Consider the following 13,806-nt stretch of genomic DNA (forward strand, 5'->3'; position numbering starts at 1 on the left):
TCCAGTCTTTTGATTACAAGTCAAGGGTCCTTTCTATAATTACTATACTTCCTCTTAGGGTAAAATTAAAAAAAAATGCAAATTTTGAACTAGATTCTAGGATATACAAACAGTGCTCACTTTCTGTAGACCTCTCCTTTCCCTTCCCTCTGGGGGCTCCATGTGGCCCCCATTCCCTATGTGGCTCTGCAGCCCGGCTTCAGTGCCTGGTGCTCTCTCCTACTCCCATAGCCAGAGCAGCTTTAATGCTTGCAGTGAAGGACCCCTGGAGTGGGGTTGCAACTGGGGCAGGGTCCTGCAACTTGCCTGCCAGGAAGCTGAATTTGTGTAATGCAAATTTACATAAAGCAAGAAGCGTCTATACACACAAAACACAACAGTTACTTCCAATTCTGAGGAACATCAAAGCTATACAAGCATAATTCCATACTCCTGCTATTCCATAATTTCTCTTAATATATAGCATACATACTTGTGAGGATTTATGTTCTGCATGGCTGCTCTCATGGCATCACAGATAAGGTCTACTTTTTTACCATCAGGACCTCTAGTCATCTGGATATTGTTGGCAACTGGAGGAGGGTACATAGTCTTTGTAATGTCTTCTTCCCTAACAAAAAAAAAGCATGTGAGTGTGTGTGTGTCTATGAAATATCACTAGTTGAACCCCATCACATGAATCCAGTTATTAATTTACACCCAAATGTGCCTAAGTAAAACAATGAAAAAAGTTGTAGGGACCAACAATACAGTTCTAAACAGTAAAAAATCTCATATTTGTCTTTATCAAAAATGCCAGAAGTAAATCCTAGCAGTTTATTCACGTCCCCAAAAGAAGTCATTCAAATTTATTTCAATTCCTAATGACATCAAAATTAAGAATCATTGTTCAAAGAGATTACAGCCTCTTAGAGGTCTTCTAAGAACCAGAAAAATCATTGTGTATGAGCTTCCACCTAATAAACATTCCCTCTAAAACATCTCTATTAGCCTATGTTTGAATACTTCAAGTGACAGGGAAATAAATTACTTTATAGCCCATTCCATTTTTGAACAAGCTCTAAGTAATAAAAAGCATGTAAGGAGGAGGGTAAAAATCTCCCAACACTTACTTCAATTCTGTGAAAAACAGGTTGATATAATTTACAGAATCAATCTGCTTTACAAAGGCTTCCACATTTTCAAGAAATGCCTGATAAAAAAGCAAAAATGATTTCAGTTTGTCAAATAACAAACACAAAAAGATGGTAAACAAAAGGAAATGTTTAGAGTTAATAAACTTCTGCCTTGAAATGACTCCACAATACGTAAATGTATAATTTTAAAACAATTTTATGTACACTCTCTCATACTAATTCTAAAATTAAAGTATTCAAGGTCAGTGTTAGTTCTTTGAAAATTTTCCTCATTATTTTTCTTCTCTCATTTCAGCCTTAATTGTTTCTTTCCAGATGGAAGATTTAAGTATAGGACAGAAGTGAGCTGCTATTCCCTTATGAATCTGAGGAATGTATATACGAAAATATTAGAGATTTAGACATTTACCTGAGGGTTATGATCATGAATTAGATTTAGATTAATTCTCAGTTTTCTCATACATTCAAATGCTTCTTTAAACATAAGCCTGTGGTAAGATAATAAAAAAAAAAGATGGAAAATACATATTTCAGAAAAATTCATTTCAGTGGAACCAGAATGTTTTCACTATTATAAAAAAAAATTTACAAGTACATTATCTCTCATACACAAAAAAAAATAAATTTCTATCACAAGAATGTAGTAATGGATTTCTACTTTCAAGAGCACAAAAAAAAAAAAATCAAATGCCAGAGTTCATTGAACTTCTTAAAAGATTACTGTCGGGACAGGAATCATAGGCAGAAAGAACTCACAAGGCTGTTCAAAGGCAATTTTTCTTTCAGGCTCTAAAATTTTCCTAATGCCAATAAAAACCCCCACAATCATCACACTGACAATACTGTAAATAGTGAAACTGTATATGGTACTCACCTGTCTAACCACTTCCGAATCTGAGCTAAAACCAGGGCTCGATGATAAACAACTTCTAAGTTTCCCCTTGGCATCTTTAACATAACAATGTAAATAATATAATAAATTTCATTAAAAAAAAAAAAGCAGACAGATAATAGCCTCCCAGTCCAAAGGGAAATGGGAGCAAGGTAACTGGCACACTTTCTGGCACAGACTTAGTGTAGAGGCTCAACATTAAACTATCTTTTGATGATGATGAATCTCTATCTGACTCTTGCTTTGCTATCAATAGAGGTGAACCCTCCAACAAAGTTCCTTGTGGGCAGGATTTTGTCTACATTTTGTCTACAAAGCTTTTAATAAAAGCTTTGGATGACTTTTCACAGAAGAAATCTCAAGGGCAACGGCTTCCTCTGGACATATTTTCAATTGCAGTATCAATTATATAGTAAAAATTACCTTTAAAAAAAAAAGCTGACCTGTAATACAAGCTTTGTATCCTGTGGCACAACAGTGACAATGCGGGAGCCTCTTTCTACTTTCCGGAGAGTTTCCTCATTAGAAGCAGTGCTGTTGGTCAGACCTGCTTGGAAAGCTGAAAATATCACAATAGTAAAACAAGGTGAAAAATTACCATAATCACCCAACTATATGCAGTGAAGGTCTGGACTGAAAAAGGATGCAGATATATTATAGGAACTTCAAAGAATTGTACTCAGGCTCAAACAGAGGACTAAGAAAACTTAGCCTATTTATAAGACATACCAACATGCAATCAACTCCATGACTACAATAGAGTGCTACAAGAAACAATGAATATGAAGAACTCAGAGATGCAGAGGACAAGTTTATATGAACTGATGTAGGGTGAAGTACATAAAACCAGAAAAACAACATATACAGTGACTACAACAATGTATATAGAAAAAAACAAAAAAGTGAAACTTAATGGGGAAAAAAGTCTTTTCTCTGATAAAGGGCCGGTATCAAAGACTAATTGGGAACAGATTCAAATATATAAGAACAAGAGCCATTTCCCTTAAGAGATAAATGGTTGAAGGATATGAAAAGGCAGTTCTTAAAAAAAGAAAAGTTATCAACAATCATATGAAAAAATGCTTCAGATAACTAGTAAGGGAAATGTACATTTAAAAAACTCTTGAGGTTCTCCCTCACATTCATGAGATTGGCAAAGAAAACAAAATGAAAAAATGGCGGTTGTTGGAGATGCTGCAGGAAAACAAGCACACAAATATACTGCTGATGGAATTGTAAACTGCTTTAACCATTCTGTAGAACAACATCAGCTCCCATGGACTGAATTACCAAGTCTATGCTGATGATTCTCAAATCTACCTTTCCTGCCCAAAATTCTCTGCTAACCTCCAATCTTGCATCCCCAACTGCCTTTCAGACATTTTGATGTCCAGATAGATGTCAGTAGACATCTTAAATCCAATGTGTCCAAAACTGAACTCATCTTTTCCCCTAAACCTTCCCCTGCTCTGACCTTCTCTATTACTGTAGAGGGTAGTACCCCCTCACAGTCCCCCAGGCGCACTACCTAGGAGTCATCCTGGACTGTTCACTATCTCTCACCCTCTATATCCAATCTGTTTTGCTAAAGCCTGTCAATTTTACCTTTGTAATATCTCTAGAAAATATCCTTCTCTTCTCTGACATTGCCCACATGTTAGTAGAGGCTCTGATCACCTCACTCGTGGACTACTGAAATAGCCTACTGGTGGGTCTGCCTATTTTGAGTCTCTCCCCACTCTAATTCATTCCCTTAAAGTGATTTTTCAATCACATCACACTCACTTGATAAACTCTAGGGGCTCCCCTTTGCCTCTAAGATCAATATAAAATACTCTGGCATTCAAAGTATTTTGTAATTCAACCCCTTTCTAATTTTCCAGTCTTCTTACACTTTACACTCTGACATGTACTCTTCCATCCAGTGACACTGGCTTCACTTCCACAAACAAGACACTCCGTTCCTGACTCTAGGCATTTTCTCTGGCAATCCCCCATGCCTGGAATGCTCTCCCTCATCTGCTCTGCCCACTGACTTCCCTGGTTTCCTTTAAGTTCCAATGAAAATCCCACCTTCCACAATAAGCCTTCCCCAACCCCTCTTAATTCGAGTGCCTTCCCTGTTATTTATTTCCTGTTTATCCTGTATATCTCTTACTTTGTATATATTTGCATACTATCTCCTCCAATTGTTAATTGTGAGTTCTTTGAGGGCAGAGACTACCTTTTGTCTCTTTGTATCCCCAGACCCTAACATAACGCCTGGCATCTGAACACAAGATTAGGAAGATGGGCAATAATGCAAAGAAACAAAAACAAAAAAACCGCTTGTCCTTCCTCGTCCTGAGAAAGCAGCTGTGGCAGCCTGTGATGTGTGACATAGGTTTAGGTAAGTTATGAGCTGCCTGGAGCCTTATAACCTTTGATGACTAAAGTGCACAAGCCTGAAGTAACAAGTGAAAGCTGCTGCTAACAGAAAAGATGCTGTTGCGTGTTGGGACTGAAACTGTCTATACTTACTAATTATAATTATATAACATATTTGTATATGTTATATATAATAATATATTAATATATAATTATGTGACATAATTATATTATAATTACTCCTGAGGGGAATCATCATGGAAGTAGAATAGAAGGGTACTACAGGCCTCTGGTTCATGAGACCCAGACTGAGGAATTGAGAATGGGACCTACATCTACAGAACTTAGCAAACATAGATTTCTGTTTTTTAGTGCTATGGCAACATTATACCTGTCTACTTAATAACATCCATCCTACCCTATTTACAAAGAGGGAGATAACAAAATGCCTCATGTTCAGGATGACCCTTATTCTAGAGATATAAAGAGGTGGCTAGGGAACCTAGACTGCCTAAGCCTCCTCAAAAAACTTACTCTAAATAAAATGTTACCCAGGATCTTTCACGCCTCAAGCAAAACTGGTAATATTTATTTTTGCCCATAAGTTTTATTTCCCTAATATGGACGAGAATCCCCTTAACTACTGCCTTCAAAAAAAAGAAAAACAAAATGAAAAAAAAATTTATGGGCAGCTTTTCAACTTTCAAGCAGAATGGTCTAATGTAATTATATTAAAAAAGCAGACTCCCAGAGCTGCTGATAAATGGAAGGGGTGGTGGTGGGAGGAATTATTAAATTAAGTATAATACATTAGGATAAGTGAAAAGCAGTAACTTTTAAAATGCAGAAGAAACAGAGTAGAAAGGACCTTGTCTTTTTAAGCAAACTAAAATATTACTGGTTCCTTCAGATGGTGGACAAAATAAAGGAAACGCTGGAAGAGGAAAATATGTTTGCTAAGCAATCCTTTCTTACTGCTACTGTATATAAAATATGAGGAAAGAGACCTAGTCTGTAGAATGATGGATTTAGGAGGTCAGATATATGGCAACATTTTCTGACAAGACAACCAGTGAATATTAGAATGGATTACTAACGGGATCATTAAAGAGAGTTGCAGAATCTTATTTTCTGGAGACTTTTAAAAATGGGACATGGAACAGATTCTAACTGGTTTAGAATGGCTTAATTATCCTGTCTATAAATAAATGAAGTGACTAAGCTACATCCCAAGATTCTTTACACTCTCCCACATTTAAAAAATAAAAATGAAAAAATAAGCAAGAACACAAAATCATCAAGTTTTTAGAAGGAGACAGAGAACTTCTTTCATAGTTGATTATACTTCTTATCTGAAAACTCACCTTTAAAAGAAGTATCTCTCAAGTACAGACACTGGCAGGTATGAGAGTGGGTTGTCAGCAGCAAAAATTCATCATATATTGCAAATGACATGATATTTGATGCAACCTACAAAAGCGGAGAATAAAGCATGGGAGACAAAGTCAGCATTTTGCCTATACTCTAAGCTATGCTCAATGGATCGATTTTAAAAGTTAACCTAGATACCTCAATGTCATTAATGAAAAAGCGGCACCTGTCAGTCAGTCCCAGGATGCATTCCTGCAAAAAAAAAAGAAAATGTACATTGTGAGGTCCACCCTAATTTTTCACTAGTGACAGTACAGGGACAATACCATCTCTCCTAGAATGCTCATTTGGATATTTTAATGTCTTAAAAAAAGATCAAGCTTTTCCTAATGCTCGTTTGTTTTTTTTAGTCCAAAAGATGAATTTTGCTGAGCCAATCTAATATGCAACTTCTTTCCTCACATGTTCCCTCCTAACCCAATTTTGAGAAAAAATTAGAAGCTGCTTTGTTTGCTGTCAGAAAGAATTTCTCCAAAGGTTTGGTCATAACAATTGAAAGGGTACAAACCACTAGAAAGTAAAAAATAGGATTAACTAAAGATATGTTAAGAAAGGTTAAACTGATCTGGGTTCAGAGGCCCTTCCACTTGGAGTGAGCCAGGAGAATTAGGAAAATGTATTCCTGGACAGAAAAGCTGAATTTTTTGTTTTCTTGGTCAATAACAGTTATAACCTAGAATAATTTACCTTACTATATTTTACTAGCAAAAACACAACCATCAACATTTCCATAACAAACTATTTTGATCATCATTGATATTATAACTATAGGAAGAAATAAAAATGGTAATCAAGATGATGAGAATGGAAAGAGCAAGTGAACTAGGGCACAGAAGAAACCATTACTGTAAAGGACAGGATCCTGAAAACATTAAAGGACAGACTCTCAATCTATCTGAAAAAAGAAGGAGGTAATGAACACCTGAAGGGAAAAGTATGGATGCCAATAGAAATGAAAATAGGCAATCGAAAGGATATCAACATCTAAGGACCCATATGACTACATTCACTTCTTCAAAAAAATATTTGAAAGGACTTAGGATGAAAAATGCTATCCATTCCCAGGCAAAGAATTGATGATGTCTGAATACAGACTGAAGCATACTTTTTTTTACTTTATTTTTCTTGAGGTGGTTTTTTTTTTGTATATGTTTTCTTTCACAACATGACTATTATGGAAGTGTTTTTCATGACTACACATGTATATCGAATTGCTTACCTTCTCAATTTGGAGGAGGGGAGGAGGGGAGGAGGAGGAAGGAAGAGAATTTGGAACTCAAAGTTTTAAATATGTATGTTAAAAATTGTTTTTACATGTAACTGGGGGAAAATAAATTACTAAATAAAGCCTTTAAAAAATCTTTGAAAATGATCTATATACATATCAAAGATACATGTGATAAAAACATTAGAATGGAAAAGGGCAGCTTTTGCAAAGGATTCTCTAGAATGGATCATACCTTTATAGTCACACAATTGACTAACAGGTACAGAAAACACAAGATTTAATTGTGTTTACAGTTTGTTCATTATTTTAAAAAATAGCCTTGAAAGTTCTCTTCCAACAATCTCCCTCCCCTGCGTACTTTAATATCATACGAGATTCCTTCACAGTTGCAACACAAGTACTGTGATGATCCTGATTATCAAAACTAAGAGAAGCACAAAATGGGAAGGCATTAGTTCACTAAGGGTACCTTCACTGTCATGAAGAATAACTACCACTGAGTTCAACTGTAAGATGTTGCTGCTGTTTGCAGACAGCATTTTGGTGATTGTATCAAGTTCCAGAATATTATAAAGTTCCCTTATTAAAACTAACAACTCAAAGGAATTAGGCTTAACAACCCTCACCAGAAAAAAGAAAAGTTAATAAAGAATGTTTATTCTCTAGATCATGATATACAGTTGGAGCCTATCAGGACATACATTCTGTACATGCAATGCAAATTTAAATAAGCCTGGCCCAGAATTAAACAGGAAGGAGATAGGCTGGTTTGCATTTGGAAAATTAAATTACCCTTTCAACTACCCAAGTTTCTCTTTGAAACGAAAACTCAACTTTTTAATACTAAAAGCCTTCCAATGATGCAACATGACTAGGAATACCACAATCTCTAAAGAATCAAAATTATGGATCATTCAAAGAGCAATGCAGAGATATATGGTGGGCATAAATAGGCTGCAGAATACTGACAATACTGAATTGTACACAAGAAACAATGTAAAGAGATGAATGGTTGGATGAGGATGCAGACCAGTCATAAAGTAAAGTGGCCAACCTTTGTTTAAAAAACATGGAAGAAGGCTCCCAGGATGTTGGGTGGACCATCTAGGGGGAAGTTTATGAGAAAAACATGGGGCAAGATTCAGATAGGCTGAGAAAGTGTGGATAGGTGGCAATCTGCACCATTAGAGGAAATACCCACATTGCTAAGACCAATGACTGATTGAAGCATATTCAAATATATAGTAATAGTACTCTATATGGGAAGAATCTAAATTTTTGTCATGGTTACCAGAACATTCCACATTTACAGGGTACGATAACATGTTATATGTACAGCTTTTCCTAATATTCTGTGCTTTCTGAGCACCGATTATCTTTCCATTCAATCCTATAGAACCCAAAAAGTGAGTACAGAATAAATCCACCACTGAATTTTTTGTGCAACAAGGATGTACACTTGCACAATAAGGTCTGGATTCCACCTTGATGCACTCAAAGAAGGAGTAAGAAGCATTTATTAAACTCTTCCTCTATCTATGCCAAGCACACACAAGTCAGCTGCACAGGGTGATTTGTTTCTAGCACAGAATTCCCTCTTGGAGAAGTCCTCTCCCGGGATCACTTACTTCACCACCTATCACAGCCAGTGTAGTCTGTGTGCACGGGTAGGGAAACTGGACAGCAAAACCACTGCGATCCTTCCATATTTCAATAGCAGGAGTTGGAGATTCTATAAATATATACAAAAGCATTCCTTTTTGGATTTTGATACTTTCAGAGAAACAATAGCACAAGTTTTAAGGCACTTAATCAGGTGATGTGGAACAATATTAAAGTAGTACACCAAATCATTTATACCCTCCAAAACACATAAAAGGAGGAATAATACATTTAACAATATAAATTACATTTTAAAAGGCAAGAATTCAAACCCTGAAAAAGGCTCAATGAAATATATTACACTTTTCTAAAAGACTAACAGATAGAAAAATGATACAGTAGACAGACAGAAGTTCCAACCCATGGTTATAAATAATCTAGCATTTAAGAGCAGCTAGGGTGGCACAGTAGATAGAGCTCCGGCCTTGGAGTCAGGAGGACCTGAATTCAAATCCAGCCTCAGACACTTGACACTTCCTAGTTATGTGACCCTGGGCAAGTCACTTAACCCTGATTGCCTCAACAAAAAGAAAAAAAAAATCTAGCATTTGTTTCTTTATTGGCACACCCTAAAAAGTATGATAGCTAAACTCTTCCATTTAAATTTATAAGGAAAACCCATAAAACTTATTATATAGAATTTTTATACTTACCCCAAAGGTATCTGAGGATTTGTCCATCAGCTAATTGTAGTGCCACTGACTTGGTTTTGGGATTGTGACACAGACTGATCACAACTCCATCCACAGTCACTGATGAGCTAACAGAAATGAGAGAGGAACAAACAATTATCTGACAGATTTCCTGGTTTTAGCAAGGAAAGGAATATAAGAACTGGTTTCCACATGGCATGACTTCTTCTATTTCCATACAGAGGCAAGCATGGTACAGTGGAATAAAGTCCAGGCTTAGGGTGAGAAAACCTAGATTGGAGTCCAACCAACATCATGTACAAGTCCTATGGCCTTGGGGAAGTAACAGCTTCTTGGTACCTTGATTTCCTCACCAGTTAAATACTAATGCTTGTACTACCTACACGACAGATGTGAGGGAAGCACTTTGTAAAACATAAAGTGCTATGTAAATTTAATGCGTTTTATTACTGTTATTACTAGTCTTCTTTCTGTGTCTCTACATGAGATAATTTCAAATTTGAAAAAAAAATGGCATGTTTTTGACAGCTTTCCCTAAAAATATTTAATTCCACCTGATGCAATACTGCACGCTAAATAAGGACTATGCTTTTATAGTAGGTACACTACTTTCTTGGTCACAAAAGCTTCTGTCAGAACACAAATATAAAAAGACTTGCTTTTTCTGTAGGAAAAGCTCTTTGCTAGACACAAGGCAAAAGCCCAACTTGTTCAGTGTAAAAAATTCATGACAACAGAATCTAAGATCTCTTGAATTTATCCACCGTCCATTTACTCCTTGTACAGCATTTCATTACTACTCATCTGACCTACTGCTACCTTACCAATCTTTTGATCTCAGACTTCTTACCCTCCAATCCATCTTACATATAGTACTGCCAGACTGATCACTGCGGAGTCCTGATCAAATTAATTCCCAGCCCAAACACTTTCACTGGCACCCTACTCTCTACAGAATAAAATTTTAAGTTCCTCAGTCTAGCATTCAAAGTCTTCAATGATCTGTCTCCAATCATCTTTCCCATCTAAGATTACACTATTCCAAGTCACACAGATTATAGGGTGGTAAAACTAGCCTATCTGCCATTCTTTGAACTCCTTTTTTCCTTTTCTGCTTCAAAACCTGTGCTCATCCATCCCTCTACCTGGAGGGGAATGCCAATTATTTCCTTATTCCTATTTCCAACATTTGCCTGTTTAAATCCTACTCATCCTCAAATGAGTGTTTTCTTGTCTCCTCTTATCTTGTTAAAGGGAACCGAGTTCTCTCTTCTTCTGAAATCTCATGGCTTTCTTTTTTATTCCTTTCCTATATTTATCAGGCTCTGCTTTGTATATTTGTTCCTGTCTTATTTCTCCTATAAGATTTTCAAGCATATATCATCGAATTTTGTATTACCAATGTATTACCAAGTGACAGTCAATTCAATAAATATTTGTTCAAACATCATAATTTCATTTTTATTATTAATGAATCAAAAACATCCAAAAGTTCCTAATACCTGATATTCAGACGTCCACTTTTGTCCTCTGTTTCAGAAGAGGCCACAGTCAAATGGTGCACAAGAGAACATGGGCCAGTCTGACCATGACTGACAGCCAAGAAAGCACCCTCTTGGATCCAAGTGAGAAGGCACAAGTTCAAGGGATTTACTTCCTGATCTTCTTTATCCTCCAACTGAATTCTATTTAAAATATTCAAGAAACTCAAGACATCAATAAAGTTTTAAAGGCAAACTGAAATTTTTTTGTATGTCATCTATAAACTACTTTTGCAATTTTAATTGCTCCTGTAAATTTAAAGTAATCTTTAAATTTTAAAACTAATATTTTGTTATTATTAAAAACTTTTATGCTCTGAACAGCTAAAATGACTTGAATGTATTTTCATTTGTACCTGAGTATATATTATGTTCTTGGAATTCACAACACTTTAAAAAAATAAACAATGAATTCACATTGCAAATACATTACTTAGGAGATAAAAGACTCTTAAATCTTGCCACCCTATTTCCTTGCTCAGAACTCCATGCTATTGATTTCATGGTAAAGTATAAAGGCATCATTTCTCAGGCCACCAGAAAACACTAGCCTAAAACAAGTTGTCACTTCTTAGACTGCTATGCTCTGGTTTCCACTTGCTCTAAGTTATGATAGAGAAATATGATAACTGGTTTTAAAATCTTTCCTTCTGCTGTGCAGAAGGCTACCTGAAAACAAAAGTAAACGAGATCTTTTCTACAATACATTTTACCGCATACTTTTGCCAACAAAAATCTGAAGGCAAGCTGTGCAATGGAATACACAATTTATACAAATGATGATAATATGTAATAGAATAAACTACTCAGGTTTCTTGGCAACTATATTGCTCTTTGATTATATAAAGGTCCAGTAGAGAGATTTCTGAACCTGGAGTCAAGAAGACCTAAGTTCAAATCTGACCTCAGACTGTTACCAGATACATAGCTCTGGACAAGTCCCTTATCTCAAGTTTGCCTCAGTTTCCACAACTGTAAAAAAGGGAATAATAGTACCTATTTCCCAAGGGCATTTTGAAGATAAAATGAGATATTTGTAAACCTCTTTGCAAACCTTAAAGTGCTATATAAATGCTAGTTCTTATTTTTGCCGTTATTCTAAAATAAAGATAAATCATGGCCAAAAACTAATGATGATCAATCTACCAAAAAGAAAAGGTAATTTGCAAATTAGTATCTTTTGTTGTGGTTTAAACTTGTGATTTCATCTGTGTAAGGAAATCCGGATGTGCAAAGTCCATCTACAAGTCAAGCTGGGGTCTTCAAAGGTCAAGTAACTTCCCTATGATTATATAGCTAGCATGTATCAGAAGCAGGATTTAAACCCAATCCTTTCAGGATCAAAGACTGGGCGTCAATCCACTATGCCGGTGAGGTAAAACCCAAATAGAAAGGGATCCCAGCAGCATATTGACTTAGAAAACTTCAATGAATATTATCTATGTTGTAATGTATTTTCATTTTTTTGTTAAACATCTCCCAATTACATTTTAATCTGGTGGGTAGCAGTTCTGCAGTATACCACTTATCTCTCAAAATAATGCATTATCCTTCAATTAAAACAAGGTGATTGCTTTAATTAATTTCAAAAAATTAATTATTTTAATTAATTAAAAACCTAATAGGCTGAGCTTCAATTACAGATCAGTAATAAACTTTATATTTCAATAGTATTTCTGAATTTCATATTTAGTATGGATAAGAACAAGCACAATTTTAAAGTAAAAGTCTGCCAGAAAAGTCATCTATATGTTGAAGAGGAAAAGCCTACTGAATTAATTTCCTCTACACAGGGGCTAACTTTTTTGTGTTGCAGACCCCTTCTCACAATAATGTTTTTAAATGAACAACACAAAATACATAGGATTACAAAAGAAAGCAATTATACTGAAATACAATTATCAAAATACATATTTTTTAAAACAACCCAAGTTCTCAGATCCCAGGTTAACTGCTCTATGTGATATAATGAAGTAAATACTGTTAAGATTAGTCAGATATTCATATTTCTATTACAATTTCTGTATTTCAGTTAAATGAACCTTTAGTTCAACTGGCAGAAGTGTTGTTGAGTAGATATATACAAATTATAAATATAATACTTTGCATTTGTATAGCATTTTAATATACATTATCTTATTTTGCATATTTGAAATAATGGGAACAGTTTTAAGGCAAACTGTAAGAAAGAGTAAGAGAATGTAGATCAAATTTTTGAGTGCTCAAAGTATTTCACTTCCAGGGATCTGGGGAAAAGGAACCCACACCTGAAGGGGTAGCAGATAGTATCACCAAAAGGAGAAAAGCAGGGGTAAAGGGCAATACCCTGGACTAAGAAATCTTTGAAAAAATTAAATAAACATTTATTTTTCTCAAAGGTGACTTAGCAGGTCAGGTTCTATTCCACTCCACACTGCAGCATCATATCATAAAAAAAATGCCTACTTGTATATTTTTTCCAGGTGAGGGGTCATAACAGAAACCTTAAATCCATTTCCCCCTACAGCTCCTACTTTCACTGTGGGGTCTAAATCTGCAGTACCACCTAAAAAACAAATGTAATTATGATCATCACACACATATGCAAGAATACAATTCACTACAATTTTTCCTTCATTACCATCAAACTACTTGATAAATGCATTACTACACAGTAAGGAGTGAAAGCCTGAGGGGACACTATCCCCCCTCCCCACACAGAGATATTGATCCAGAACAGAATAATGTCTTCTTATTTTTTTATTTGGAATGACTGATCATTCTTTAAAAGTAGATTAAAGTAGGGATCACAGGCTCCTTATTTTTATTGAAGAAACTGAAACACATAGAAGCTGATTTACCTAACTTATCCATGACTCTTGCACATTGTTTCTCATTTCTATAACAAATATTAAGG

The 13,806-nt window shown here is 35.4% G+C and overlaps 1 protein-coding gene across 1 annotated transcript in view; it reads right to left on the reverse strand.

The window, feature by feature from the left end:
• The window catches only part of LOC114025756 (elongator complex protein 1-like), a 67,870-nt gene that overhangs the window by 25,484 nt on the left and 28,580 nt on the right, over positions 1 to 13,806 (reverse strand). Inside the window, exons 13-23 of the mRNA XM_027839247.1 lie at positions 13,356 to 13,455; positions 10,872 to 11,054; positions 9,370 to 9,476; positions 8,683 to 8,786; positions 5,965 to 6,018; positions 5,760 to 5,865; positions 2,472 to 2,587; positions 2,011 to 2,084; positions 1,546 to 1,624; positions 1,113 to 1,192; positions 473 to 610 (exon numbers count right to left, since the gene is read on the reverse strand). Of these exons, the coding sequence (XP_027695048.1) occupies positions 473 to 610; positions 1,113 to 1,192; positions 1,546 to 1,624; positions 2,011 to 2,084; positions 2,472 to 2,587; positions 5,760 to 5,865; positions 5,965 to 6,018; positions 8,683 to 8,786; positions 9,370 to 9,476; positions 10,872 to 11,054; positions 13,356 to 13,455 (1,141 nt within the window). The remainder of the gene's footprint in view (positions 1 to 472; positions 611 to 1,112; positions 1,193 to 1,545; positions 1,625 to 2,010; positions 2,085 to 2,471; positions 2,588 to 5,759; positions 5,866 to 5,964; positions 6,019 to 8,682; positions 8,787 to 9,369; positions 9,477 to 10,871; positions 11,055 to 13,355; positions 13,456 to 13,806) is intronic.

The sequence above is a fragment of the Vombatus ursinus genome, unplaced genomic scaffold (genome assembly GCF_900497805.2).
Source record: "Vombatus ursinus unplaced genomic scaffold, bare-nosed wombat genome assembly UNPS02014832.1, whole genome shotgun sequence".
NCBI classification, from domain to species: domain Eukaryota; kingdom Metazoa; phylum Chordata; class Mammalia; order Diprotodontia; family Vombatidae; genus Vombatus; species Vombatus ursinus.